The 26756-nt window shown below is 41.3% G+C and overlaps 5 protein-coding genes across 5 annotated transcripts; 3 read left to right on the forward strand and 2 right to left on the reverse strand.

The window, feature by feature from the left end:
- Positions 1-30: 30 nt before the first annotated feature.
- On the reverse strand, positions 31-1562 carry LOC129588431 (uncharacterized). The gene is made up of 3 exons (XM_055482634.1): positions 1422-1562; positions 1107-1313; positions 31-889 (listed from the first exon to the last, which is right to left on the reverse strand). The coding sequence occupies exons 1-3, from the start codon at positions 1498-1500 to the stop codon at positions 159-161; spliced, it is 1017 nt and encodes a 338-aa protein (XP_055338609.1). The 5' UTR covers positions 1501-1562; the 3' UTR covers positions 31-158.
- Positions 1563-8184: 6622 nt separating this feature from the next.
- LOC129588368 (cyclin-dependent kinase 5 activator 1-like) lies at positions 8185-10099 on the forward strand. The gene is made up of 2 exons (XM_055482555.1): positions 8185-8848; positions 9173-10099. Exons 1-2 carry the CDS (start codon positions 8531-8533, stop codon positions 9770-9772), a joined length of 918 nt encoding a protein of 305 aa, XP_055338530.1. The 5' UTR covers positions 8185-8530; the 3' UTR covers positions 9773-10099.
- A 7511-nt stretch (positions 10100-17610) lies between these two features.
- LOC129588411 (uncharacterized) lies at positions 17611-19905 on the forward strand. Its single transcript, XM_055482609.1, has 2 exons — positions 17611-17990; positions 19030-19905. Exons 1-2 carry the CDS (start codon positions 17846-17848, stop codon positions 19662-19664), a joined length of 780 nt encoding a protein of 259 aa, XP_055338584.1. The 5' UTR covers positions 17611-17845; the 3' UTR covers positions 19665-19905.
- A 566-nt stretch (positions 19906-20471) lies between these two features.
- On the reverse strand, positions 20472-21969 carry LOC129588437 (uncharacterized). Its single transcript, XM_055482640.1, has 2 exons — positions 21796-21969; positions 20472-21108 (listed from the first exon to the last, which is right to left on the reverse strand). Exons 1-2 carry the CDS (start codon positions 21908-21910, stop codon positions 20528-20530), a joined length of 696 nt encoding a protein of 231 aa, XP_055338615.1. The 5' UTR covers positions 21911-21969; the 3' UTR covers positions 20472-20527.
- A 3145-nt stretch (positions 21970-25114) lies between these two features.
- LOC129588430 (uncharacterized) lies at positions 25115-26450 on the forward strand. The gene is made up of 2 exons (XM_055482633.1): positions 25115-25395; positions 25585-26450. Exons 1-2 carry the CDS (start codon positions 25269-25271, stop codon positions 26172-26174), a joined length of 717 nt encoding a protein of 238 aa, XP_055338608.1. The 5' UTR covers positions 25115-25268; the 3' UTR covers positions 26175-26450.
- The last annotated feature ends 306 nt before the right edge of the window (positions 26451-26756 follow it).

The raw sequence follows: 26756 nt of genomic DNA on the forward strand, positions 1-26756 counted from the left end.
ATTCAGTTTTAATTCAACCTTCCTGTTCTTAGCACGCATTGACAGTTCACAGCCGCTCAAAAACAACCAGTACAAAAATTAAGACACTCGCAAGTATCGATCATGACCAGAAAACAACGTCAGAAAATCAACTCAACAAGAAAATTCGCTCAACCACACTATTCAGAATCAGTTGAGCTATCAGCGCTTTCATCAGACGAACCAAACATGCTGTCATCGGATGAGCCCTCATCCGCGCTTTCATAGGCACTCTGGTACTGCTCCTTCAGTTTCTTGTAAATACTATGCGGAACCGGCAAAACACGAACCATGGACTTCTCTTTACCTTTAACGATGTTGTCCAAATCCTGATCCGTCACGGCTGTCTGGACGCGCTTAGGGATGGTCTTGTGGAGACGAGTGAAGACTTCATGCGGAACGCGCAGCACTTTCATCCCCTTCACGTTGGTGGCTTCCTCCTGCTCGGTGTTGTCGGCGTCGATGCTGGCCTCCATGGGGACTTCATTGTCGATGTCGGTCATACCGCTCTCCGTCATGTGGTCGGTGTCGATGCCGTGGCCGGTGGACTGGCGAGCGTGGTGGACGAAACGGCGGAATACGGAGGTGGGGACGCGAATGATACGGACCTTCTGGTTCATGTTGCTGGTGGAGGTCATAGGGGCGGTGTTGGTGGCGTCGATCGAGGTAGCCATGTTGGCAGTGGAGGACTCCATGCCGGGTTTGTTGTAGAGCTTCACCTTCATCTTGTGGATCATGTTGCCGGGGATGACGATAGTCTTGAAGTCGCCCTTGCTGTAGGACTTCATGTGGTCGTCCATCATCTCGTCGTTTTCGCCGTCCATCTGAGATTCATCGCTGGAGCCACTGGGCTCTTCGTCGAAGAACAGGCCTACACAATGAACCGCGATAAGTCAAAAGTCGATCCATGTCAGACGATTCCAAAAGTCATTAAACGAAAATCGTTCTTTATCACCACAAAATTAAGATTTAACCAGTCACAAAACTGAATGCGTAGAAAAAATTACTTGAAATTCACGAATCAAAAGCCAAATCACAAATTATTCAAAATTCACTCATTTCAAACTGATAATCAGCTTGCACTATACCTGGGTATCCGAAGCCGTATCCTCCATATCCAAGTCCACCCAAACCGTAGCCAAGTCCGCCAAAGCCAAGACCGCCATAACCCAGTCCGCCCAAACCGTAACCGAATCCGCCCAAGCCCAGTCCGCCGAGACCGAATCCGCCAAGACCTGGGAAGATGGCACGCTGGGCGGTTACCCGACGGATGATAGCGCGTTCTTGTGGACTGGCTACAAACGAAAAAAGACGTACAAAGTTATATCAGACACAAGCAACGATGTAATACACTAGCGATAACCACTGAAAGGTCAAACTATCAGGCAGGTTTTCAGACTTACCACTATCACTCATGTCCATGGGAGCAGCCATAGCGCATGCGACGAACGAAGCTAACAAAGCAAAAGCAAACTGAGCCATTTTAAACGTGACCTTTTAACGAACAAACGATAGGACTAAATCTGGATGCAGTTGAAATTTAATTTAACGATAGTGCAGCAATGAAAATTTCGGAACGTGTTGAGAATGCTTTATATACTAGCCTTGGTAGGAAGATTCAACAGTTCAAACTAATATTCGATTACGCCACCTGAATGTTTGACGCGCACTTTGCCTGAAATTGCCCAAACCCGGATGCCTTTATATTGAGCGGTAAAAGACTTCGTTCTGTTTAATTGCATCAGCTGTTAGAGGATACCAGGACGCGTGCTGTACTGTATGTTATGGAAACTTGTAATAACGGATTCGTAAAAACGCCTGTGTAAACTTTGATTTCAGGTTTTATAAAATAACATCCAGGTTCATGACCCTGTAAGCGCAGACATTACTAATTTTGACTGCGGGTCGATATATTTGGTAAAAGTCTAAATGTGGTACATAGATCACATACCAAGTTATTAATAATAACTACACTAAATTGCGGTCTTCTACGTAACAAAATTGGTTTAACATTAAGCAGACACGTTCTTATAACGTTATTCTGTGCATGAACGCCCTGTTGTCCGAGACGTCTGGCTGTCATACAGACATAATAATGTGGATGGTAGTAGTTACCTGCAGACAGAGCATTCTGTCGATAAAAATGGTTTTTGCTTGCGTATTTGTTTGCGTAATGCGAGTATTAATATCATCTAAGAAAGAAAGAAAATGTCTTGTTGTTAAGACTAACCGACCCGATATGAAAGACCAATGAAAGAATTCTATTTTACTGTTAATTAATCGAAATAAAATTAGAAAGAAACACGACGCGTGTGTATGTGAAAGCGCCGCACATTGCCAGCTTAGGCACGCGCTTGTATTGCAAATGGTCAACCTTTCGGCGTAGGTGTGTCAGGATCTCCATTGTTACTGAGAACTCTTCACCGGCACAGCGTGATGCTTTACGTAGGAAAACCCGTGAAACATCTTAATTTCCAGTAGATGCGTCTGAATTTCTAATAGACCCTGTCGCCACAATACCTTCCTTTTACACTGCACGTGTTATGCAATCGCAACTTCAACACTTCCGGGACGTTTGGGCGCTTGGCATCCACAAGTGCCGTAAAGTGCCTTCGAAATGTGGAAGCACATGTGAGCTCTTCTTGGCATTTTTTGCAGTGTCCGCTCCGCACCTTAAATCAAAATTGGTGAATCGTGATTTTTTTCCAGCATACAATATTGTTGACCTTTTGGCCGTTTGGTCGAATCGTGTCTAAGTGCAGTGACGTCTCGCATGCACGTCATAAATTAGAAAACTGAATGAATTGTATTTTTCCATTACTCTACTTATTGCTTAATTACACTTCCACTGTAAATGCTGTCTTTCCTCTTTTCCTCAGAAAACGAGGAATTTTCAATCAAAAGCATATGCCAGATTGATGGTGTTTTTTCCCGAAATACAGCATTTGCATGCAAATGCAAAGTGGTATGTTTTGATGTTATTTATAGTTTGGATAGGGCTCTTCCGGGCTGGCAGAAGAGATATAAAATCGATGGCTGTTGGATGTGCCCGTGGTTTGGTGATAGGAAGCAATTAAGCCCTAGCAAGTAGCATCTTCAAATCCATCAGTGTAATTGCACCATTGAAGAGTCAGATGACTTAGCTGGCTTGAAGTTAACGTCAGACAGTCTCCCGTTAGGCACTGCATATATGGAGGAGCACAGTCAAGGTCAGAGTGTGAAATATTCATAAGAACCTGGAAACCGGCAGCATCTGGTGTTTGTGTCGGGGAAAATAAAACATACCCCGCAGAGATTTAGCTGAAATTCGTAAATTCTTAACACTGAATTTAGGGGATCACATGTTTTTCTTCGATTCCAGATTTGTAAAATACTTACGCAAACCATTAATGCAATTCTTTGGCCTTCTTATCTAATGTTGAATTAGTACCGCAACATTTTTTTTACAGAAATCGGAATTACGACCACAATTTTATATGCTGTTAATTAAAAGTCATTTTTTAAATAATTTTGAAATGTTTAAGATTTTTTAAAATATCTGTAAATATTTGCAGCTTTTGAAAAATATACGAAAGTGTGTTTGAAAAAACTGGTTGCAAGAAGTTGTGATCAATGAGCGCAGCACTGTATCTGTATCTACTGAAGGATATTAATGCCGGCATATGTAAATAGTGAGTAAAAATATTTTTATTCTTGACAACCGTCCCCATGGTGCAATTGGAAATTGCGCTGCTATTGATGATGTTCAAGTTGATTAGATTTGCATTTCATTTACGGAGTATTAGTGTCTAAGGCTGATGTGCATGCTGATGTGGCATGTAATCACGCGACCTTTAATACAATTTAAGATAGTCAACTTAATCCCCAACTGGATAGGCATGTGCGTGCAATTAAGCTCCCTCTTCATTCAAGGATAACTCAATATGCATATTTATCTGTGGACAATCCGATAAACAAGTGCCTCTGCCAGACATCGACGTCGTCGTCTCTAACCGGCTTGATGCGGCAGCAGCGCTACCAGGCACCGGGAAAAATTAAATTGCAATCTGGGATTATTGCTCCACTATATCCATCGTAATGGACTGTCTTTTTCCATACAAAACAAACCGAATTCCCGATGAAGAGCGTTCGGGGGTGTTTTTGTTGTATTGCAATAATTGGATGTCCGCGACACTGAATGAATTATTGGCGCTAATATTGTTTACGAAAGCATTTTGCTGTGCGTTCGGAGACTTGTGCGTTGCGCAATTAAAACGACTCTATGGAATATATTACTGTTTCTGTATAGAGTACTGATTATAATACATGTATCGCTGGTTGTAAGATTTGCTTGCTAAAATTAAAGATACACATGTATTTGCATCAAGAAAACATTCAAAACAATTTTTTTATCTTTTGTTAGAAATAAATCCGTCGACTCATGGTACATCAGCCACTTATTATTGCATTTATGTGTGTTTCTAACTAATTCATCAAACGTCAAAGCATAAGAAAAATTGGCCGAAATCAAAATCAAATAAAATCTGCATTTATATTAAATTTTTTCCCGAATTTACATAGACAACGCCCGTAATTCTAAATACACACAGAGTAGCGCGTGTTGATTTTGCCGCGACGCCACTAATTTGTCAATGGAGTGCCGCGCGCGCGCGTTCTTTGACCTTTTTTTCCGGTGTAGACTGAATTCATCAAAGGTTCAAAGCAAAAAGTTTATCGATATTTGACCGAAATTGTTGTTGTTGTAGTTGGTGTGGAAGGGCTTAGCGCTTTGATAGCAGCAGTGTAATCAGGAGTAAGTCTTATTGACTATAGCGTTCTAGCTGTCTTAGAAGGAAGACCGGCATTTGTGCCCCCGCTGCAGGCGCTGTCGCCTACTTTATTGACTTCCGGTCGCTCTTGCTTCAATATTATGCCATCCGACAATAAAATAACGCCAAGCTGACGTCAGCAAGTCGGCACAGATTGTCACGGCGAAGATCAGGCGTGAAAAATCTGATAGAATCTATTAAAAGTCTGGAATACATTAAAAGTAATCTACATTTTGACCAATAAACAATCAGCAACATGTTTATATCGTACATGCAATAGTTAAACAGCTCGCATCCTAATTATTTTAAGCTTTCTTATAAACCTGCAAAATTCAGTACTCGCGCAGTAGTTGGTTTGAAAAATAATAATGGGTTTTCTAAATACATTTCCCGAAAATTTAGGATGCTTATATAAGAGAATTGCATGATTAAGTGCTGTTATGATTTGCTATAATAATCTCCCGTAAAAGGCAATTATGTCCATATTCCTGCACGACAGCGCGTGAAATTCTGACAAACTCGTGCCTAGATAATTGTGGTAGGGTGCAATACGAACGACAATTTTCCGGCATCTTTTCCAGATTGTGCTTTGTCTTGTGAGTTGCTCGATCATTTATTAAAATGCAGTAGGCTCCTAACGACCTTCTGACGCGGTCAAACAGAAATTATTCAAGTGCACCACCATGCATAAAATATCGTTTAGTTTTCAATTTTGCATTTAGGTGTATTAAATAGTGTTTAGCGTAATGATAACTAACGGTGATGACTTTATTCAGTACGTTTAAACAAATGTAGCGCTTTGCATGGGCATCGTAATTGATAGTGAGCCTTGTGCAGTGTAAAATGCAATAATTAGGGGTTGGCAGAACGAACTTAGACTTTCAACTTTTGATAGGTATTTTATACGTGTATGCTACTACGTTATTTGCGCAAATGTAGCTTTTTCTCACAACGTTTTGCTTTTTGGATACAGTCCTAATAAGCTGTACCATGCCGGCCTGTGCATTACACTTGTTTACGGCAAAGTGTAATGCCACTTTTGTAAGAAAATGGCATTTTCTAATAAACTGTCCTTTAATTTTAAATAAGCATTTACATATATTTGCAAGCCTTGCATCTTCGCTTTTTTGGGTTTATTTTTTTGTTGTCCAAGCTTCAAAGATTTTTTAAATGAATGCAACTAAACACTCAATAACGGCGGAAGGATCCCGGCGAATAACAAGAAGATTAAAGCATTATACGCTGGGGCGCATTCCAAACCGGCATCTGGCTTAAAAGTCAGATTAATTGGTCGTTTCCTTGCGTTAAGGGGATATTAATAGCCGGCGTCTACGTATACATGTATATTCCTGTGGCCATTTCTTCCCGCGCCGTAAACACCATCCGACCACGCTGTACAGCTGCTTTCTCCCGCGATAAGCATGATGGATGCCGATGACACACGGCTGATAACGATGATCCATGGTGCGGGAGGAACGGGGCGCAGGCGGACACGTCCATCTCCCACCGGAAGCGCCGGGCACAATTGGCACCCGTGCTTAATTGTGGGGCAGCGAGCGCGTGGGCCTCCGCGCTCCGGAGATAATGTGGTTATCTATAGCAAATTTCTTCTTCTTTAATTCTATCACGCGAGGGCAGCATTGTGCGTCATCGGGGAATTTTTTCCCTATTGTTAATTTGGTTGTAAAAAATGAGAGCGTGCGCTGTCTGCCCAATGAATGCATTAAGTATCAACGTGAGACATTGTCGACCGGCTAAATTTATCATTATTTCGGCGAAATTTATGCGATTATGAATTAAAGTGTCATTGTAGTCTTCACTGTAAAATTGTTTATCCACATTGAAATCACACGAGAAGGGTGACCTTTATGAACAATTTGCCAGTAAAGGAATATGTTACACAACGCGCATGTCTACGTATAAGGTTTATATAAGAGACAGTATTAAATGCTAACAATGCACTGCGTCGATACAAATGAGCAGGATCGTCTTACAAGCCGGCTCCCAACGGAATGCATTGTCCTAATGTTCTATCCGCCCCAGAAACATTATCATGTACGTCAATCGCCTACCGGAAAATGGGACCGCAACTTATTTATACCCCAGGTGGTCATAATATTTATCAACGCTGATTGCGTTTGTATTTTTGTCTTATGCGCCGCATTTAGCTTTTGCTAATGTTTCGGCTGCTCAATGCGCAGGAAGCATTTGTCAGGTTTCCAAATGCTCCTGCGGCGTACTGTAACCGGCTATTCAGGATGCATTTTTGGGAGGTGCACAGTACACGTGCCGGCGTAATTTGGTCACCCTAAATTAAGTGTACATAACATTTTCAGGTTATTTAGGCGGTATAAGACATACGTGTCCTTTACCATTTAGCAGTTTTTAGTGGAGGTTAAGGTGCAATTACGTTAAAATAGCGTGCCGCACGTTTTTGTTCTGACAGGTTCATTAAACACACAGTGGCAACGAATTTACCGGTGAGCCTCTTAAATCTTGGCAATGTACTGCGCAGTCTGGTGTGCCTTCTAATAAAAGAATCCAAGGCGTGGCGCGGTAAATCTTGAAATAACTCGTAAACAATGGCGCTTTATAAAAATATTCCTGGGAAAAAATTAAAAAGAAATAAGCGGAGAGGAGTGCGCACATCGCACGTATCTGTACATGCTGATTTATTCGGTCTAAAAATGTAGCAGAATATATACTGCGCTGCATTTCAAATTACGTAAGGCACATGAATAGTCAGTAGTATATATATAAAAGACATCACACAAACCGTAAACAAGTTCTATCAATTTAAAATTTATTGTTTGATGTGTATCTTATATTGCTTTTTTTGCTCTGTTCGATTTGCACGAACATGCAGTATCGCTGGTCAAAGCTATTTATAGAGCACGACGAAAACGATAACCCTGGAAGCCGAGCATAAAGTCCCACACAATGCCCCGATCGTAACTTTGTCACCCAGAATCCCCATCAGTGCATGTCCCCTTCAGAAACGATCATTCCCGAGTCTGAAAAGAATCTTCCATTTTTTCCCCATAATCTCGCTGATCAAAAAACACGAACACCATTAAAAAACGCCGGTTCCAGCTCATCACATTATCGATCGAGTGATAGACACGACAGGGCATTGGTATGTACGCTGATGCCGGCATATATATTCACTGATATACACTTCAGCATCCTTGCATCCCATGCTGATTAAATATTCTTCCAATAAAACGCCTGTCATTCCCTGATATCCACAGGCTGACGTCAACGCCCACAGCTGGAGCCGTTCTGCTAGCCGGTGCAATTGGGGGATCCATATATTTTACATGTCTGCGTAAAACACTCTTGCCAGGAATGATGTGCATATATAACAGCCGGCCCGCACGCCATTTCATTCCGATGGAGTGCAGCCTCCCATAGACTGCTCTCTACACAGCTATTGTACAAACACATCATTCAGGACCTTTTTCCCCCGTAGACCAACACCGTACACCAACGTTGCTTGTCTTTTGTATTCGGCAAACCCGGCAACGCGGGATAAACAATCCGTGACGTTGACGGTGCTAGTTGCGAATTAACCGGCACAACGCGACGGATTTAGTGGACTAATTTAGCACACACCGCGCGCGCGGGGGAGGGGTGTTTATCGCACCTTTATCGCCGATTCCTGTGCGACGTATTAATCATCCCGCTCGTTGGTATATATACACATGGTACAGCAGAAGATGGGTGCCACATTATCCGTTTTCACGCCGACTGGCGGGAGTAATTTGTCCGCACCGACCAAGGTAGCCAGTGTATTCTCCTATCAAAGCCTGCCATCGAGTAAAGCCGTACAGGACACCACCGGAGCCGCTCGCAATATGATTGCGCAACACTTCCACATCATGAACACCAACACCTTGAAGAAGCTCATCAGTTCCGGTGCGCTGAGCCGTGCTAAACGGAATAGTAAGGCACGGATTCTGCCGGAAGATCTGGTACTGAAACGAGCTGATTCGGAAAAGGTCATCGAGAGGACACATCAGGTATGCGGCACGCACATGAATTATGCACAGCGGTAGAGTGCGTAACCAAGCTTGAAATTCGATTTATATTGGTAATTCTCCGGATAACTCGGATGCCGCGTGAGCGTGTTTAATGCATAAATCATAATCATATTCAAAATTAAATGGAAAAATGTTCTATATAATGCGTAGATACAATTGTATTACCGTGTAAACAGCATGTATAAATTATTGTATGTTCGAGCTAACGATATCGCGGTTTTTACCAGTTTTTGTATGAGCAAGCAATTCCGATGAAAATCTTCTTATTCATTTTTCAGTATTGTGATTGTAATGCATTTTCAGATTGCACAGGAAGACCTTTCTCGTATAACCCGCGAATCTGACAACAAAGAGAATGTAAAAGCCGACACAGCAGATGTCAAAGAGGAAGTCCCGCGGATTGTTAAGCGCACCGTTCTGCAGGCCTCCACCTCGGAGCTGCTGCGCTGTTTCGGCATCTTCTTACACGGTCGCTTCCGCAACCTGAACGGCGACTTCTCCCCACAGGATCCGCCGTTGTGGCTGCGCGGTCTGGACCGTAACCTGATCGCCCAGGGCTGGCAGGACATTGGTTTCATCAATCCGGCCAACATTGTCTTCCTCTATCTGCTCCTGCGCGATCTCAGGATGGAACACGCCAAATCCATCCGGCAACTGCAGGCCCACGTGCTGACGGCCTTATACCTATCCTATTCCTATATGGGACACGAAATCTCCTATCCGGTGAAATTATTCTTATATGCCGATGAGAATAAGGATGATTTCTGGAAGCGCTGCCTGCACATGATCGACGTACACAGCGCCAACATGCTGCGATTAAACTCCGATTCGGGATATTTTGCCAAGATCTTCGCCGAGCTGAAGTCGTTCGGCGCCATTAAACCGGTTCAATACGTTCTCTGATAATCAAAATCCACAAAAGGCTTATCTTTATTTTTTTCTAGTTTTTCTGTTTCGTTCTTCCGGGAGAAGAAAGGTCACGCTGTTATATTTTTTCCGTATCACGCCCGGTAACCGGCATTTCTTGATTGTTGAATCTATATATTATATATATGATTCTATAATTCGTATGGTTTCCAAGAAGCGCATGCTTTTCTTGCTCAGTTTGTGTGAGAATGGGGTGTCTATATAATACTGTTCGACAACGATTGATAATACAGCTGAAGGTTATATAAACCGTTTTCATATAAGACATTTGACTCGGCGCGTGGATGCTGAGGAATAAATTGATCCGGAAATGATGCTTTGCATTTGTAGCTGCGTTTTTTCCTTTTTCTCTGGCTCTCTCTCTATCAGGCACTCACCATATATCCTCGTATATATATCCACATTGTAGTATGGGTGGAATCCGGCCGGCGCGTGTACACTTGACGAGGGGTTATTTGGTTTACATAGATCGTCTGTTGAAAAATGCGACAGAAAATCAATGATAATACACAGTTACACAATTGCATGATAGGAAATTACTCTATATATCCAATAGAACGCAAATGCCCCCCATCCTAAGTGGAACATGCATGCCACAGTGTTGGTGGGTGTGTAAAAACGGGATCGATGCTGTGTGCGTTTGCTCAAGTTTTTTCCCATGTGTAATACCGTGTATGTACAGTCTGTGCGTGGCTTTTTATGCCCTAGAATATACTCACTCGGTCAACAATTATCGAGCGGAAAAAATCACAACCTTTGACGCTACATAGCATAAAAAAGCGGTAATGGTTAAGGAAAGCATTTTAATTAATTTAAAACTTTTCGACGCAAATCAGTAGCTTAAAGCCATTAAATTACCACCGATTCAGTAATTACTTACGAATTTTAAATACAATTTATGGCACATAACGCGGTCATTACGCACAACCCTTTTAAGTTCAATTTAAATGTTATCATACTTGATTTTTGCTGCGATAAAGTACAACAATAATACATAGTACCACACGATTTACTAAATGCGTTCTGTGTTTGCAATTATTATGTACGTCACCAAAGTGATCACGTTTTGCGAATTTTTTCAATGATTATTAGGCTCTTTTTCATTCTAACCGCATTAGTCATTTCCGTTGAAGGTTTCTGGCATGACAGTCTGACGGAGAGAATTTAAAACAGGGAATTAGCCAACGCTTGACTGACCGGATGGGAAATGGAAATTGAGCTTAAGTTCTCACAGCCGACCGTTCGTTGTGTTGTATTATGGAGGCACACATCAGCGGATACAGTCGGGAGAACAGGGAATCTTATTCTCCATGACAGTCACGTCAAACCCGGAGTGAATTGCCAAGACAGCTTGTAATTACATTTTTCCTGACAGTCTCCAAATCTGGAACGACATAAATTTGGCTTAGCGCTCAGTCCGACTAGTCCGTATTCCCCAAAAAGTGGGATGTGTGCTATATATATTTAACTGGAGTAAAATTAATGATCCCTGTAAAGGGTTGATAACAGTGGATCAGGATTTTCATGGCCGGCGCCAAAAACAATCGATCTAGTTTTGAAAAAAGTGGAGCATGTTCCCCGTCTCAAAATAAATCAATAAATAAATACTCTAAAGATTTAGCTAAATTTTATAAATATTCGATAACTAAAGTGCAGAATTACGCACTTAAAAATTTAATAACACAAGGATATAACAAAACAGCAGATGACGTCACAAAACTAAATCGTGTGCACGCTGTGCCGATGGTTTTTTCCCGACGTTCTAAAATTACCGAACAGCATGCGTGTTTATTTTTCCGTTGGGCCATTGTGCTGTTCTTCCTGTTGTGCAGTACGCTAATTTACTGGCACGGGCCAGCGAATGTTTTCTCAAATGCAATGTTTTTCCATCTTGGCGCGCGCGCGAAATCCCTGAAGGCCGCCGCTGAGCAGCCGGCGCTGATACGGTGGCATTATTAAAAACGTACTTGGTGTAATTAAACATTTCTGGATAACATTGGGGATGTCTGGGCGTTGTTTGCCCGCTGGGCTCAATCTACGGCTAACACTGTACAGACGACGGGCCTCTGCGTAGGCGGCTCGGTTATGCGATTACGCGCTGGATTATCTCCACGTACAGCATATGTACGCTGATGCTGTTAGTTGCACGTCTTGTATACATCCCGTAGCGTGATGTACAGTGTATGTTACGCTCAGCTGTTGCTTTGTAGTGGATAGTTCCGGTGACCTTTACAATAGCTTACCACGCAATCTTGATCCAGTTGTTTATGTTGTTGCAGTAAAAACAACAACATGTTATTCACACGACATTGTTTCTGATTTCTTATACAAAATCACAAAAAGCTGTCAATATTTTACTAAAATCAGAATCTGCTTTCCAGATATTTTTAGCAAGTACGAAAAACGAGATAATTCCAGCTTTTTACAATGTTTAAAAAGATTTTAAAATTCTAGTGGAATTATATTCAAGTGGACCAGATGTCTGGAAGTATTATATTTCCAGACATGTATTTTTATTATTTCGTAGAATATGGAGATTTGCATAACTTCGTATATTTTTATTGTGAAAACAGAAATGCTAACCGCAGTTTCCTGGTTTAGTTCGTTTCAGTATTTCGATTTGGTTTGTCATATATTTACATACAGTTCCAATTAAGTATATATACCCTGTCATTTAGATAACACTCACAATCAGGACAAGTAACGATATCTGCCGTACACAGCGCTTGACCTTATTAGAGTTCAAACTGCACCACTATGCAGCAGTGGCTAATGAGAATATTTTGAAACTTCCACATAATTATAAACATGGAAAGGAAACATTAAGGAAACTGTATACTGCGACTGTTGCCTGTGTGTTTGTACTGATGCGCAGTGGAATTGGCTGGATTAGTTGGGTAAGAAGCACTTGAAAGCTGCGCGCGCAATCAGACTTTAGCGTATCTTCAACTGCGCAGCCGGTCCCGCATCGGATGTCCTGTTGTGGCCGCAACTTGGCCGGAGATTATGTTCATTGACGATAGGAAGAACAAATCTTGAGGATTGTGTTTGCTGGTCATTCCCGGGTGATCATATGACGCCCGGCATACTGTATGTAACGCCACGCTTTATTTTATGACTCATGCTTAGCTAAATACTGTTTTGGAACGCAGTGAATTGGCATGAAAAGCGGGATTTCAGCGGCTTCTCTGATTACATTTTGTTGTGATCTTCTTTCACAACTGCTTATTAAAAAACGAAAATATTTGCTTAGGCTGTCAAAGTGGAAATGCAGGTACATTACATTCATTCACATTCCCGCTATTTTTTAATCACGAAAAAAACTGTGATAATCGTACGTACAGTTTACACACTTATCCACAGTTTTTATAAAATACATGGAATTTGTTTTGCAAATATGCAAATGGCTGACATTTTGCTACAGTATATAAGTAAGCAAAGCAAAATTGTTTTTACTGTGCAAAACTTAGCATGCAAAAACAAAATTTTTAGATAAAGCACACAAAATCCTTAATATCCTTTTGACTTAAATCGAGCTGATCGATGAGTTGTAAATTAGGTATTCAATTTGGTTAAACGTAGAAAATCGAGGTCAAAAGAAGCTGGATAGCGTCCCGCGTCCGTTTTAGTATCGCCGCAACAACAGCCATGTATCGCTAACACACGTGTTAATTTGCCGTGGACCAGTTTGGTTGGATACAGCAATAAGACACAGTCCACGCATAATACACACCAGTGGCACTGGTGTGTCGTGATGTGCACACATCCAGCGGGGCTTAATTGCATCCCTGGGGGATCGTGTAGTCATCCGTCTTGTCGGACATTTCCCATTTTCTCATGATACTCGTGGTGCATGTTGAGTAGGGTGCGGAAGAGAGAGCGGGAACGGCGCAAGCGAGCAGTCCCGGCGTAGATTGACGTGCTGCTCTCAGGGGAAACGCCTTCGCGTACGAGGTGCCGTACAATATTTGCGTATACCGATGCTGTATGCTGCTGCGCAAATAATCCGGGGGCTAGATCAACTCATTTTAGTATTAGCTAATGCAAAACGTATAAAAAAATAAATTTATACGTTTCGAAGAACTTCCCTGCTTTTTATATAATACCTGGATTTTCTCTTTAATACGATTTTCTCTTTAATACAAAAATATTACTTACCACGAAGTTTCTGGGTCAGCTAGGGTAATTCCGGCTGGCCATTACAAACGTCGAAATCAAAATAAAACTTGGTTGGTAGGAAGACTGTGTTGTTCGTATATTACAAACATTTGTATTTATTTATAATATTTAAAGATTAACAATAACATTTTTAATGATCAAAACTAACAATGACATAGTATTTTGTCTTGGTTTAGACGCTACAATATTTCTACATACTGCAAATATAATGCTCCAGGAAGGGTGATAAAAACCGGGACGTGTACAGTATCGTTGCCAATGCTATACAGTGGTTCCGGATTAACGTGACTGTGCAGTGTAATCAGTAGCGGGATACGTGTGGGATGTTTGTTGTGTAAGGATATTTGGACAAGTGGAGCAGTGCGGAGCGTTATTCACCATATCCCGTGCTAGTGCAATATGCTCCGCCGGCCTAATGGTCACTCGCCACTCAGTCGCCAGCGTACATATAATATACTCGCTACCGTGGCTCAAGTGGCTGCTGTCCGAATATTGACCCGGAAACCTCGCCAGATTAGCATACTTATCAACTGTATCCAGCCGCATTCCTCCGCATCCCCATTTAATCATTCAAATGCATCGCCGCGACTGCATAATAACCATGATTACAAGGCGCACCATTTGGGTGTATTAAATTTTTAGTTTTCGCAGTTACAGTGAACGGTGGCATATATACTTTTGTACGTAGCAAATACTACATAATTATAAGCCTGTTTAAACTCTTTACAACACTGTTTTCGTGTTGCTGCTTCTTAAAGAAATTTTTTTTAATATAATATAGTTTTCGTAAAACAAAGGAACACTGCCCACAAGAAACGGCCAATGATCAAACAGTTATAAAAAATATCAAAATAAATTCGTATACTCGTATTTAACAAAACTGGAGAGCGGCAGGTTGTTGACACATTTTTTTGTCCACGCAAAGTGAACCAAATCGCTATATTCGGCACTGACGAGATAGCTGTGACGCATTCCGGTATCCTGGTGACGAAGTTCCACCGGCTAGATAATAAACTGAAAAGGTTATCCCTGATCAAATGCAGTCGTCTACTGTATAGCGGAAATAACACCGGTACGCCCATTAACCTGGATGAATTGTCCGATGTGCTGTTAAAGCGGAAGTGATGATTTGCAACGCCAGCGATCAGGAAATTATTTAACATTGACAATCATTTGTAAATGTCTTCACACGTAAGACCGGTGCCAGGTATCCTTAATGTGACCGAGGTCAAATTTCGCTTATCAGGTCAGCTAGACGACCCTGTATTATAATAGACTGAATGTCGACCGGAAATGCACCACTTTTCAAATGTTAAAATAGCCAATATTCTTCAAGAGAAACCAAGAATTTACAAGGCCCGTTTAAAGCGAATTTTGCATTTAGTGAGCAACAATTTATATTAAAAATATAATCAATATATTTTTAATATGCGTATTAATAATATAAATGAAAAAATTGAAAAAATTAAAAACCATAGATCTTTTTCAAAATCTTCGGGAGTTGGAATAAACCAAGTGAATCTATTTGTAAGTGTATCTTCTACGTAACTTTACGAAATTGCTTTCTATGTAATCGCCTTTGCAATACTTGCATGGATATTAATACTTTGTTGAACTAATTGCATTTATTTTGATGTTTAACGTATCCGGCCCGAAACAGTTGCTGTATTACAAAACTGCTTTAAAGGATGCATTACTGAAATCGATTTTATTTGTGCATTTTGTGGACATCAAGCTGTTTAAATCAATATTAGCTAAAATAATCTACTGTTCGTTGCAGGTCATAAAAGTCCGGCACAATGTGCTGGAGTGATAACGGCTATAAAGCGTCAAATCGCGTTTTCCACGAACTTTTATTACAATTGTCAAATGGTTGATTCTGTCGTCAATCACATGTTAACAAGGAATCTTTCGGCACTTGACTACTGTAAATTATTTCTCCTCGGTAAAGTTAAAATAACATTGCTAACTGAGCTGCTACATGGGTATTTGGATGCATGCAGAGTGTATTACACAAATGCTTTTTGTACGGAGAGTGCCTGTGCCTGTTTCCTGTGCATTTGGATGTCTTTGGAAATTTAAAGAACGTTTACAACGGGATAACGTAGAATAAGGGCTGTTGCAGAATTTGACTACCATAAATTATCATCAGCCAGATTTTAATGTGATTTTGTTTAAAGATATCCCAATAAATTTGCTTCTTTTTTTGCTTTTACTTATGCCATTTCACGGGTAATTGTTCCCTTCTTTACAGTTAAATATTCTTTCAAAATTTAACGGAAAACATTTTACCTACTAATATTTTTTATCTCGGTCAGCAACGTGTCATTTTTAATTTATATTCGGCTCTTCTAGTTTAATATGGATACGGTGGTCATTTGCGGATAACATTTTTTGACACATAGTCTGTACAAAATTAATTGGTATTATACAAATCGTACGAATTATGCAAATTATACGAGAAACTGAAAGGTTATTGTACGTCTGGTAGCGTAGTCTGTCCAATGACATCTGTCGGCTGTCCAATAAAGGCGCTCCCATTTTTAACCCCTTTCCATATTAAACAGCAATAAATAAGCTAGCAAAATCCACACCACACTCATTACCAGCTATTATTATTCCACAGCCGCCGTAAACCAGTCGATAAATGTTACATATATCAGACGGGAGCAAGCAGTGCTTTCCAGTCCCGTCATGCATAACAAATTAGACAGCCACGAAATAAGCGCTCGTTATTAATGTTTATTGAACATCAACTTCCCCCCACCACTAACGTCCCGTTTATTGCCGCATCTTGTCATCATATGATTCACTCTGCTGGACTGCCGGCTCCGGTCAGAACTAAGTACCGGAAGTGGGATTGTGGGCTGTTTGGGTGGGGTGGTGCTGGAAAACAGTTAAATAAAAGATTGACCGTTAAATGGCCTTTCTATCGCTCTTTGATACACCATAAACCTAGCAATACATTTTCAAAAATTGCAGATTATTTGTGGTCTAGAAATGTCGCACCACTAACCAATCATCGAATTATCAAGTTATCTATAATTATTATTCATGATGCCTTAATGAAAAGAAGCGACATCTTGCCACAATTAAAAACTGTGCACCAGTTAACGGAATCTTACTGCGTGCATGTAAATAATTTACTAATTACACAACTGTTAATTATGCCGTACATATGTGCACAATTACTGTAATAAAAACTACAGTAAAAATGAAAGGAAGCGTCACTACTCTACAACTACGTATACTCGTACCCGAATAACCAGTGCCAGTGCAATATACTCGTACGTACTTTAAATCAATAGGGTAGTAAAGAGTCTTCTGGTAACTTCAAAACTGCGTTCTAGCTTGTGTTTGACACAGGTAAATACATTCCAACAACTAAACGATTTGATAAATAAGTTTTTGACACATAAACATGACATGCAAGCGTAAGCGTCATGCTAAAGTAGCGGAAAATCCCACGGTTTCTGCGTAAAAAAATGATTATAATTCATTATTGACATATTTATGTATATTTCCTAGAAATTACCGGGTAGGTTTGCCGTGCACGATTGATAAATTTGCCGCCACAGTGAAAAATTTCTCTTGAAATTTGTTAACAAATTTTGGCTTCTGGCAATGTTTTGGTTTGGAAATATGTAGACACTACATTGGCCAAATCATTCTCATGTGCATGTTTGTTTACTGCTTGTACAAGTAAAACACTTTTTTTAGTACTGATCATCTTGTTAGACTTTCTTTCACATGTCCTTTAAAGTTTCAAGGACAAGCTGCATTCAGTTAATATTTTACAGTTTATTTGCAGGCATATTGTTTGCAAACAGGCGTTCGTAAATTTTGGTTAATAACGGTAATTTGTTGAAAATGGATACCAAAATCAAAGTATCCCATCTCAACGGAGCGCCGCAGCAGATTCCGGACGTACAAATGCAGAACCGTACGGCGCTGATGCTGTTTGCTATTCTTCAGTTTGTATTTGGAATCGGTTTGATTGCGCTGGATATTATCAGTAGGTTTTTCATTTTATAGTTAAGTTATCAGAAGTATAAAAAATACTTTTGCCCGTATTAGATAATATGCGCATATGTATATGATACTTGGTTCAAAACACCGCCAACACCTGTTATTTGTACGTATATTACGTATAGAAGTGGTCTTTTCTGTTCTGTTTTTCTTGTATCATTGTATAAACCGATTAACGCTGTCAGAGTATACTTGTACACTATGTACGTTATAATTGTATTTTATTAATATATTTCCAAGTTGCAACCCAAGTCAAGTAATAGCCGGAGGAAAATCCAGGGAATGAATACAGCGTACGGTATAACAAAGCGAAAAAGGAGTTCTCACTTGTACCTACTGCAGCATGTACTTGTGATAAAAAAGACAGTCATAAATATTATAACCTTGGAAGACAGTGTTCAAGGCACAGAATTACGGTTATTACAGATAGATACCTACGTAAAAACCTTAATCCTAATACAGCAATGACGTTGATGTCATGAAATTCGTTCACTTCGTCACTTTAGTTTTCATGTATCACTTAACTATAACTGATCAAGATAACATTCAGCTGTAAAATAATTTCTCAATTTCGGCATATATATTCGGGCTGTATATATTTTCTTGGTGGGAAAACTCTTTTTCTTAAAGGTGTCACATTGAATCTTTACCCAGAATATGTACGAATCACCTAGGACAAAAACAAAGCTTAACGAAAACGCTGAAGTACAAATGCGCAACACTTTTGCTTCGCATGACCTTTTGCTGACTTGTTCTGCCAGGTTTATTCAAAATTGTCGTCCTCTTAAAAAACAAGTGCAAATTGCAAAACTCTTGCTCAAAGGTAGTACGAGTAATTGTTATCGAGCGTTATAGAAGTATAGATATTAGTAATTTGGAGTACAGAGTTTAGTTTTATGCATAGAAAGCTGTTGGTGACAACATGTTTGTGCACGCCCGGATACACGGATAGCTTTACAGCATTTGGTAACAATTTTGTTCTCATAAAATTCTAATTATGTTCCAATTTTTGCTACTTGTTGCAGCGTTCTCGATGACGCCCCTGCATCATGCCATGCTGTACAGCATCATCGGGTCGGGATTCTGGGCCGGCGCCTTTTTCACCCTGAGCGGCCTCTTCGGCATCATCTCTAGCCGGCGCAGCACGTGCCGCAACTCCTTCCGTGAGCACCGCTGCCACCTGGGCATCATGGTCACCACCAGCGCCATCGCCGTCATCGCCTCCATGGCCCTGACCATCATCACCGGCGTGGCTTTTATCCTCAAGCTGACCGGTCTGGGCCGGTATGCGCAGTACGAGCGCATCGGGGTCAATCTGATGATCGCTCATTTTGCGCTGTACGTCCTCATCTCTATTTTCAACATTGGGCAGATTATCGCCAGTCTACTGAACTTCTGCCGGTTGAAGGCCACATCCGACAGGGTCACCGTGTATCTATCCTCGGAACATCCGCCGGCGAAGGCTGCGGGGTTGCCGGCATCGGTATCGTATCCGGTTTTGTCGCATATAGGCGGGTTGCCGGTGTCCTTTTCCTATCCGGCGCTGGTGACGGTGACCTCGCTGGGAGAGAAGCCGGTACCCGGGGCGGTGCCGTTTGAGAAGAGCGCAAGGTTCTGGAGAGAGGAAGATGTGCGACTGGCGTCGTTGACCCATCCGTAGTCCCGCACACAGAAGGCTGCTTATGTAAATCGCCTCATGTGCTTTCGTTGTTTTCGCAGCTAGCGTTACTCTTGTGTTGTCTTTCGTATCGATGCTGTATATTTTTGCAAATTGCTTTACGGCTTGAACCCTGCAGTATTTTAATCATCTGTGACTATCCATAGGGATTGCAACCAGTGCAATCACTTCTAAACTACAGTATGTATAATAATATAAAAGGTATTATATATATTTGTAATAGTTCGCCCGGATCAGCTTTTCCAATACATACGAGTCACTGCGAACCTATACGACATTAATGTACACAAATATTATATATTCGTTTCCATTACATTTTGTAGAAATCCTAGAGTCTGTACATGCTGAGTTTATTATAGCGGAAGCTTAACATGCTCTTTCGGATCAACAGAGTAACAACCGTTGGGCTGTGGTTTCAGTTTAAACAGTTGGTATGTTTTATTAAATAACAGCAAACGCGTCGGGGGCAACGACACAGGTGACCTTGTATCCATCAAATTTATGTGCTAATATACCCGTAATAAATTTCAATGTACTATAATTATTGAAGTACAAGTACCTATTGCGTAGGTCTTTTGCATCTGCGGCAGGGATATATTTTGTAACGGTTCTCCCCTGATAATTAAGCACTCCCGTCATATTTATATCTATAGTCATTCCACACAGTACTGCATTTACAAAGGGTAAAGTTACTTATGCGGTACATTATATAGTATTTATTTATGTAGCACTGCAATTTAAACTGTACAAGCCATATGGCACATGAAAAAACATCGGTACTGCGCACGGGACATTATCGTGAAATGTCATGCAGACTAAACAACATTCTACACTTCTCAGTTTCTCTACACTTCCGATAATCGTCGACTACTAGGTGACGCTGTATTTTTCTTGCATATCCTGGCCCCGAACGCCGTGAGAATCACATAGAGAAAGTGGATCAACAGCACCGGTATGACACCGGCCAGACTTCCGGTGGGCCGGCCGCGGTACACCAGGGACGGCAGAGTGAGGATCACGTGCGTGTATCCCGCACCCGAGGGCTCCGTCGCCGACATGGGCGTGGTCGGGGTGACGGCATCCAGCCACTCCACTCGTCGCAATGTCGTTGATGATGTAACCGGCATATTCACGGTTTCGGTCGTGAATTGGCGTTCTTCGGGTGTTACGTACCAAGGATAGGAGAGATACGTGCGCCGGGTGTCCACGGCTAACAACGTAGCGGCGCAGACGGACAGGATTAGAAGGAGGGTGAAGAGTATACAGAGGATGATGTTGAGGATGGTAAGGACGGTGAAGGGCCGTTTAACGAGGCCACCGCGACGGACTTGCCGCACCGTGAACACACCAAAAGCGCCGGTGGCCAGAAGGAGGATATCCACAATGATGAGAATAATTATGCCGTAGGAATGACTTCCCGGATCACCTGCAAAGGATTGTACATAAATATCTATTGCATGAAAAATATAACGTTGTATTTGATATGAGATCGTTTTCTGGTATTATGCAATCGGTAGTCTAGCGTGCAAACAGGCGCCGCCAGCTATTTACATAGTGCAATCCAGGTTCCATCAGAGTATAATATCTGTACTGCAAATATACTGTACTCGTACTGTAAACTGTCTGCTGGGTAGGATACGTTATGCAGTGCCATAATATTAAAAATGCCAAAATATTTTTTTAATTTAGTAGCAGCATTAGTTTTTACGCGCAAGTTAGAATTTTACTGCAAATTTTATATGCGTTTGTAAATACGATTATCGCAACCTGCAATACCAATCAAATAAATTAATAGTTTGATATAGATACTTTGTACACTATAACCTCGAATAATGCACAGCAAAAGGAAAAAAGTACATGCCCGAGAATCCCGGACATGGTTGCGTAACCAAATATCAGAATTTTTTGCTAGGCGCTAATTTTTTATTAGAGGCTTTGCTTTTCTCTAGATCCATTGTTTGCCTGGACGCTCAAGACGTATATGCGTAAGACGGAAGATCGGTACGCATTATTGTATACGATAACAATTTAAAAACAGTAACACCACTTAGGTCTTCTCAATTGTACAAAAACAACAGAGAAAAGGGCCGATGAACCCCCTGGTGTGCCTTACCGATGAGAACCGTTATTGAGCGGATGAATCCCACCACGCCACCGACGACTTCCGCTATGGAAATATAGCTAAAACACGGTATGGAGCGGTAATAGGGATTTCCGACCTCTCCCATGGCGAAATCAGCGAATGTTGTTACAACAGATTTAAATGTGCTGCACTACCACATTATGGTTCCAGATGGTATTCTTAAGTACCCTGCACACGTGTGCAATCTGCATAAGCGTATGTATATAAGTGGCAAGAAGCGTGGATCACCGGCCCTGATACGTATACGAGCCTGCTAGCTTCCGGTTAAGTCGATAATCCTCGATTACAGCATTGGCTCTGTGTGTTGGGTTAGTGTGCGTATAGAAATTTTCTTTGATTGTTCACCGATCAATAATTTCTTGTTTTTTTGCCCGCTTGGGAATCGGATAAACGCCGGTCCCCGCCGGCTGCCCGTGTCAAGATGATGAAGCAGGCAAGCACGCACATAACCACGCCGGCCGGGGCGCGCTCATGTAAGCGTAACAATCTTTAAGTGATGTGATCCATCATTTGCCACGGGAATCCATAACCTAATCTATATATACCGGGTTCATCCCGATGTGATACACCGATTTAGTACAGGCGCGGATACACGAACCACTACATGTATTTGTAAGCTCCATTTGCTTCGAATAATCGTGTAACACACAGTATTAGTTTTACGACCTGTTGTTGCACAGGTTTTTTATACTGTCGGCCGTTTTTTTATAAACGGGCCATAAATAAAGTCTGTTAAGCACAATACTGGAGCCCCGCTTTTACTGCTTGGTTAAGATTTTTCGCTTTTTTCTCCTGATGTATTTTATTAAGTACAAGATCTATACTACGCGCGGCGCCCCATATAGTTTTCCGATCTCAATAATCAAAACCATTTTTTTTAAAAACTGACCACGCCAGTAGATCGACCTCGGTCCACAACTGGCTCACATGATTTTCGTTTTTAAATTCGTTCGACCAGAATCGTGTCGGCACGACGCCGCACACGATCCAATCCACTTTCGAGGTGACCTTGGGACTTCAAAACAATATGCCTGGATACATTACAAAACATAAATTGACATATTACACTAATTAAACCGAAAAATAGATAAGTTGTACTTATTTTCGTGCGGCATCAAGCGCATAATTATTAAGAATTTAGCCTTCCGGCTTTGGTTGTCGGCACTTTTGTACGCTATTTAAAGGTTCTCATCGTACTTACAAGTGCTGGAAGTTTATCGGGTAGTTTGATATTGCTAGATTCAAACATTCACTACAGCTGCATTTACTAATATGTGGCTACTCACTAGTTCCCCATAATGTTTAACTTCTATTCGGAACTAAATATGCAAAAAAAGAAAAAGTTTTCGAATTTCTTAAAGCGTTCTAAACAAGCTGAACTCGAATTATGTCTCTGTTAATCAACAGCGCAAATTTACACCAAACGCGTGAGTGACGGAATTACCACCCCTGTCCAGTTAGAAAAAACGGAAGCCAGGTTTGTGACCGAACTTCCATCATTGCCCAGGGAGCAAGATCTCTGGATGAGTGAATGGCTGAGTTACCACCACCGACCAGTAAGAAAAATTTCTAAACGAGTGAGCGACCAAACTACTATCACTGCCCAGTGAGAGATGAGTTAGTGACCGAGCTACCACCATTGCGAGAATCACTGGACGAGTTAGTGACCGAACCTACCCGAAAAATCACCAAACGAGTGAGTTACCGAACTATCACCCCTTTCCAATGAAGAATCTTTAGGTGCAAGAGTGACCGAGCTTCTATCACAGTCCAGTCTATGCGTGGTTAAACTTATAATTTTTTGGTGAGACCCATCAACAATCGAATCTAGATTCTAGTCTTTCCTCAAGACGCTGTACAATAACTGCTAAGGCTGTTGATACATTTAATGAACTTAACGAATTCTCCATTCAAACCGGCCGTGGATCACAAGAAACACGGAGGCAAAGCCGAAGCTGTTTCTTGTAAGTACTATTGTGCGCGTTCACATCAGCACCCTTTATACTCGTATTCGCACACTAATGCAAAAGCCAACATGCGTAGACACGTTAGCCGCAACATACATCGACCGCACCGCGGTTACAGCTGGAGCCGCTGCCGAAATTGCCGAGAACGCTAAGCGACTCAAGCACGCTTGGCTATCTCCGCGATACAACTTTGCTGCTGCTGCGTTCGGCCCACAGGGTGAAGGCGCGAAAAGCCTAGTGGACCGTGTAGGGCGTGGGATCGCTCAGGCTACCGGCCAACCACGTTCCAAAGAGTTTTTCCGACAGCGACTGTCCATACAGATTCAAAGAGGAAACGCGCTTTGCGTTATGGGCACCTTACCGGACACCGACGGCTTATCTGAAGTGTTTTTGTTGTAATTTTGCTGTTGTGTTTTCGTTGTGATTGCAATGCAACGGTAGTATTTGCATACTACATATTACATGGCTAGTATTTACTCTCAGTATCCCCATGTTTATATCTATAGTCTATTCTAAAGCCAACATAATTCACGTAAATGTATTGTTCAATGATTATGTTTTTATCAATAATTTTCATAATAATTCCAAAGTTGTAGAGCATAGAATTTTTAGTAGTAATTCCAACGGTAAGTAGTAATGCGAAGGAGAGAAGAGGTTCACTGGCAAGTATTGTAAGCGAGTTTTAAAGCTTTGTTACGAAATTCTGCAAGTTAAAATGGGTGTCTTCAATGTAAAAACTGTCCCCTAATCGTGCACGAGATTTTGACTTCTTTATCCGAAAACGAACACGTTAGTCATCAACTCATCATCATTGGATTAATATTTATCGGTACGCAGGAAATTGCTCCAGTGCACAATCGTGTAGCCGTTTAGATCAACTTTAAGAACTCTTGAACTCGCAGCGGCTAGGGACTTTTTTATATTTATCGGTGGATTCGGTGTTGGTTGCACAACTGCTGTCCAAATTTTCAAAAACGGGGATGCGATTCAGTTTCCGGTACCGTGCGTGACTCGTATAATGTAAGACACAATGCGCAGCCATAATAATGCGAAGGACTTCGTACTCTTTGTACTAAAGAAGCAAACGACAAACCAAATGCTCAATTGTTACCGTCAAAACCCTTCAGTGATTGCAGTAAACATTAAAGATCATAAACTTATCATTCAAAATCCTGCGTGATCACTGATTAGTGTTGCGGCAGTTTTGCCTAATAACAAATGGGTATTATCCATTTTCGAAATGGCCCAGAGCTGTCAACAATATTAGCCGCAGTGTTGTGTTTGTTTTTTAATCGGTATACATGAAAACATTCAAAAATAAACGAGTCATAAATAAAGTCTGCAAAGCATAATACCGGACCCCGCTTTCATTGCTTAAGTGTTTTTTTTATTTATCTTCAAAATGTGAAAGTTGCAAAGGGAAATCTTTTTGATTGTCCATGTATTTGGAGAAGAAGAATCTTTTGGCATTTTGACATGTCGGTCGTCACTTTACAACCACTGGCGGTTACAACTGGGCAGCTCCACAATCGTCTAGCAGTGGTGACCTTTGGAGCTCTGCAAATGTCATTTGGGATATTGCTTGTTATATTAGAAGCCACAAGTAAATAATCTGATTTTTGATAACTATGGTTGTTTACTCTTCACGCTTTCTCTCCGCTGCACAGACCCTTTCGTCTTTCGTTTGTTATATTGTGAGAATACTGTGGAAGTCATCAGAGTTGAGGATGTTGAGGTTGAGGAAGTGATCTATGTTGTTGTTAAGGATTGTATTCTTTCCTTGACTTTTCAGGCTTCACATGGTTTCTTCACGTGGATCATACAACTGTCAGGCGTCCCAGTACAGCATTCGGCTCAGGATTTTGGGCTGGTAGCTACTTCCTTGGCACCGGTATAAGTGGTATTCTCGCGGGACGCGTCATACCGCCTCCACAAGGACCAAGGGTTCGTCGTGGCGTGCTGATTACATCATTAGTGCTCAGCGTTCTGGGCCTAATTCTTGCCGTGGCAATGAGCGCATTTTTTTGTAAACACTGTAAATATTTAGTACATCCGGCGTGGGTCTTTTCGAGCTACCATCTTGATGCCGATCAACTGTTTGTTCTACTTCACGCTACATGCTACATCGTTATGGTGGTGGTCAATTTGGGTCAGTCGATGTCGACCAGTGTCAACCTCGGCAAATTGCCTAAACATGCTGCCGTAGTGACGTATATTATGACCCAAATGCCCATTGGCTCTGATCAACAGATGACGACGACAGCGATCCACGCAGACCACACTCAAGCAAAAACCATGCCAATCGTACCCACGGATTTGGTTCCACCTCCCTACTCGCTAGCACAACAAAGCTACGTTCAACCTGCCGTTAATTTGAAGTAGCCTATTCGTACTTTCCATCTGGAATTATTTCAGTGATACATAGTTTTGTTATCGGTACGCAGTAGATGAGCCTGAAAGAAGGCTATGCATACTATGCATATACATATATGAACACTTGGTGAAAGAATAATGGTTTTTTGTCTATTGTAAATTTGTATCCGATATTGATGGTTTTCTCCAAATCTTGTATTATTTTTGAAGCGCACTGAGGCGCAGCTGTAACTAATTTTATAACGGTTTCGACGCATTCTTAGCATATGTACTGTTAATAGTATATGGCCATAAACACTTGTTGTTAGGCTTATTAAACTATGTTTCATGCCGTTACAATGACTTTTATATAATCAAAAACCGATGAATTCTGCTTAAATTGTAATTTTTTTCTCTTTACGAGCACAACTGTTGCTGAGCTCGCGAGAAAAAAGATCACAATTTTCTTCACGAGCACAGCAAGAGTTGTTGTGCTTATCCAATGCCGTCCTACAGAGTGCACTACGAGTAGTAAAGGTTGAATTGTTTATTCATCTATACTACTGCAACTAGAATCTCATAGCGTACGAGTTGCCTGCACTATTAAAGTAC

The sequence above is a fragment of the Paramacrobiotus metropolitanus genome, unplaced genomic scaffold, assembly GCF_019649055.1.
Source record: "Paramacrobiotus metropolitanus isolate TYO unplaced genomic scaffold, Prichtersi_v1.0 Parri_scaffold0000029, whole genome shotgun sequence".
In the NCBI taxonomy this organism is placed as follows: domain Eukaryota; kingdom Metazoa; phylum Tardigrada; class Eutardigrada; order Parachela; family Macrobiotidae; genus Paramacrobiotus; species Paramacrobiotus metropolitanus.

Bases quoted from the DNA above. Each gene is read 5' to 3' on its own strand.
- LOC129588431 (XM_055482634.1), bottom strand. From the start codon at position 1,500: ATGGCTCAGTTTGCTTTTGCTTTGTTAGCTTCGTTCGTCGCATGCGCT. The intron at 1,314-1,421 runs GTAAGTCTGAAA...TTTCGTTTGTAG, and splicing joins CATGGACATGAGTGATAGTG to CCAGTCCACAAGAACGCGCT. The intron at 890-1,106 runs GTATAGTGCAAG...TTCATTGTGTAG, and splicing joins ATACGGCTTCGGATACCCAG to GCCTGTTCTTCGACGAAGAG.
- LOC129588368 (XM_055482555.1), top strand. From the start codon at position 8,531: ATGGTACAGCAGAAGATGGGTGCCACATTATCCGTTTTCACGCCGACT. The intron at 8,849-9,172 runs GTATGCGGCACG...ATGCATTTTCAG, and splicing joins TCATCGAGAGGACACATCAG to ATTGCACAGGAAGACCTTTC.
- LOC129588411 (XM_055482609.1), top strand. From the start codon at position 17,846: ATGGATACCAAAATCAAAGTATCCCATCTCAACGGAGCGCCGCAGCAG. The intron at 17,991-19,029 runs GTAGGTTTTTCA...TACTTGTTGCAG, and splicing joins GATTGCGCTGGATATTATCA to CGTTCTCGATGACGCCCCTG.
- LOC129588437 (XM_055482640.1), bottom strand. From the start codon at position 21,910: ATGGGAGAGGTCGGAAATCCCTATTACCGCTCCATACCGTGTTTTAGC. The intron at 21,109-21,795 runs GTAAGGCACACC...AATCCTTTGCAG, and splicing joins CTCAATAACGGTTCTCATCG to GTGATCCGGGAAGTCATTCC.
- LOC129588430 (XM_055482633.1), top strand. From the start codon at position 25,269: ATGTCGGTCGTCACTTTACAACCACTGGCGGTTACAACTGGGCAGCTC. The intron at 25,396-25,584 runs GTAAATAATCTG...TTGACTTTTCAG, and splicing joins TGTTATATTAGAAGCCACAA to GCTTCACATGGTTTCTTCAC.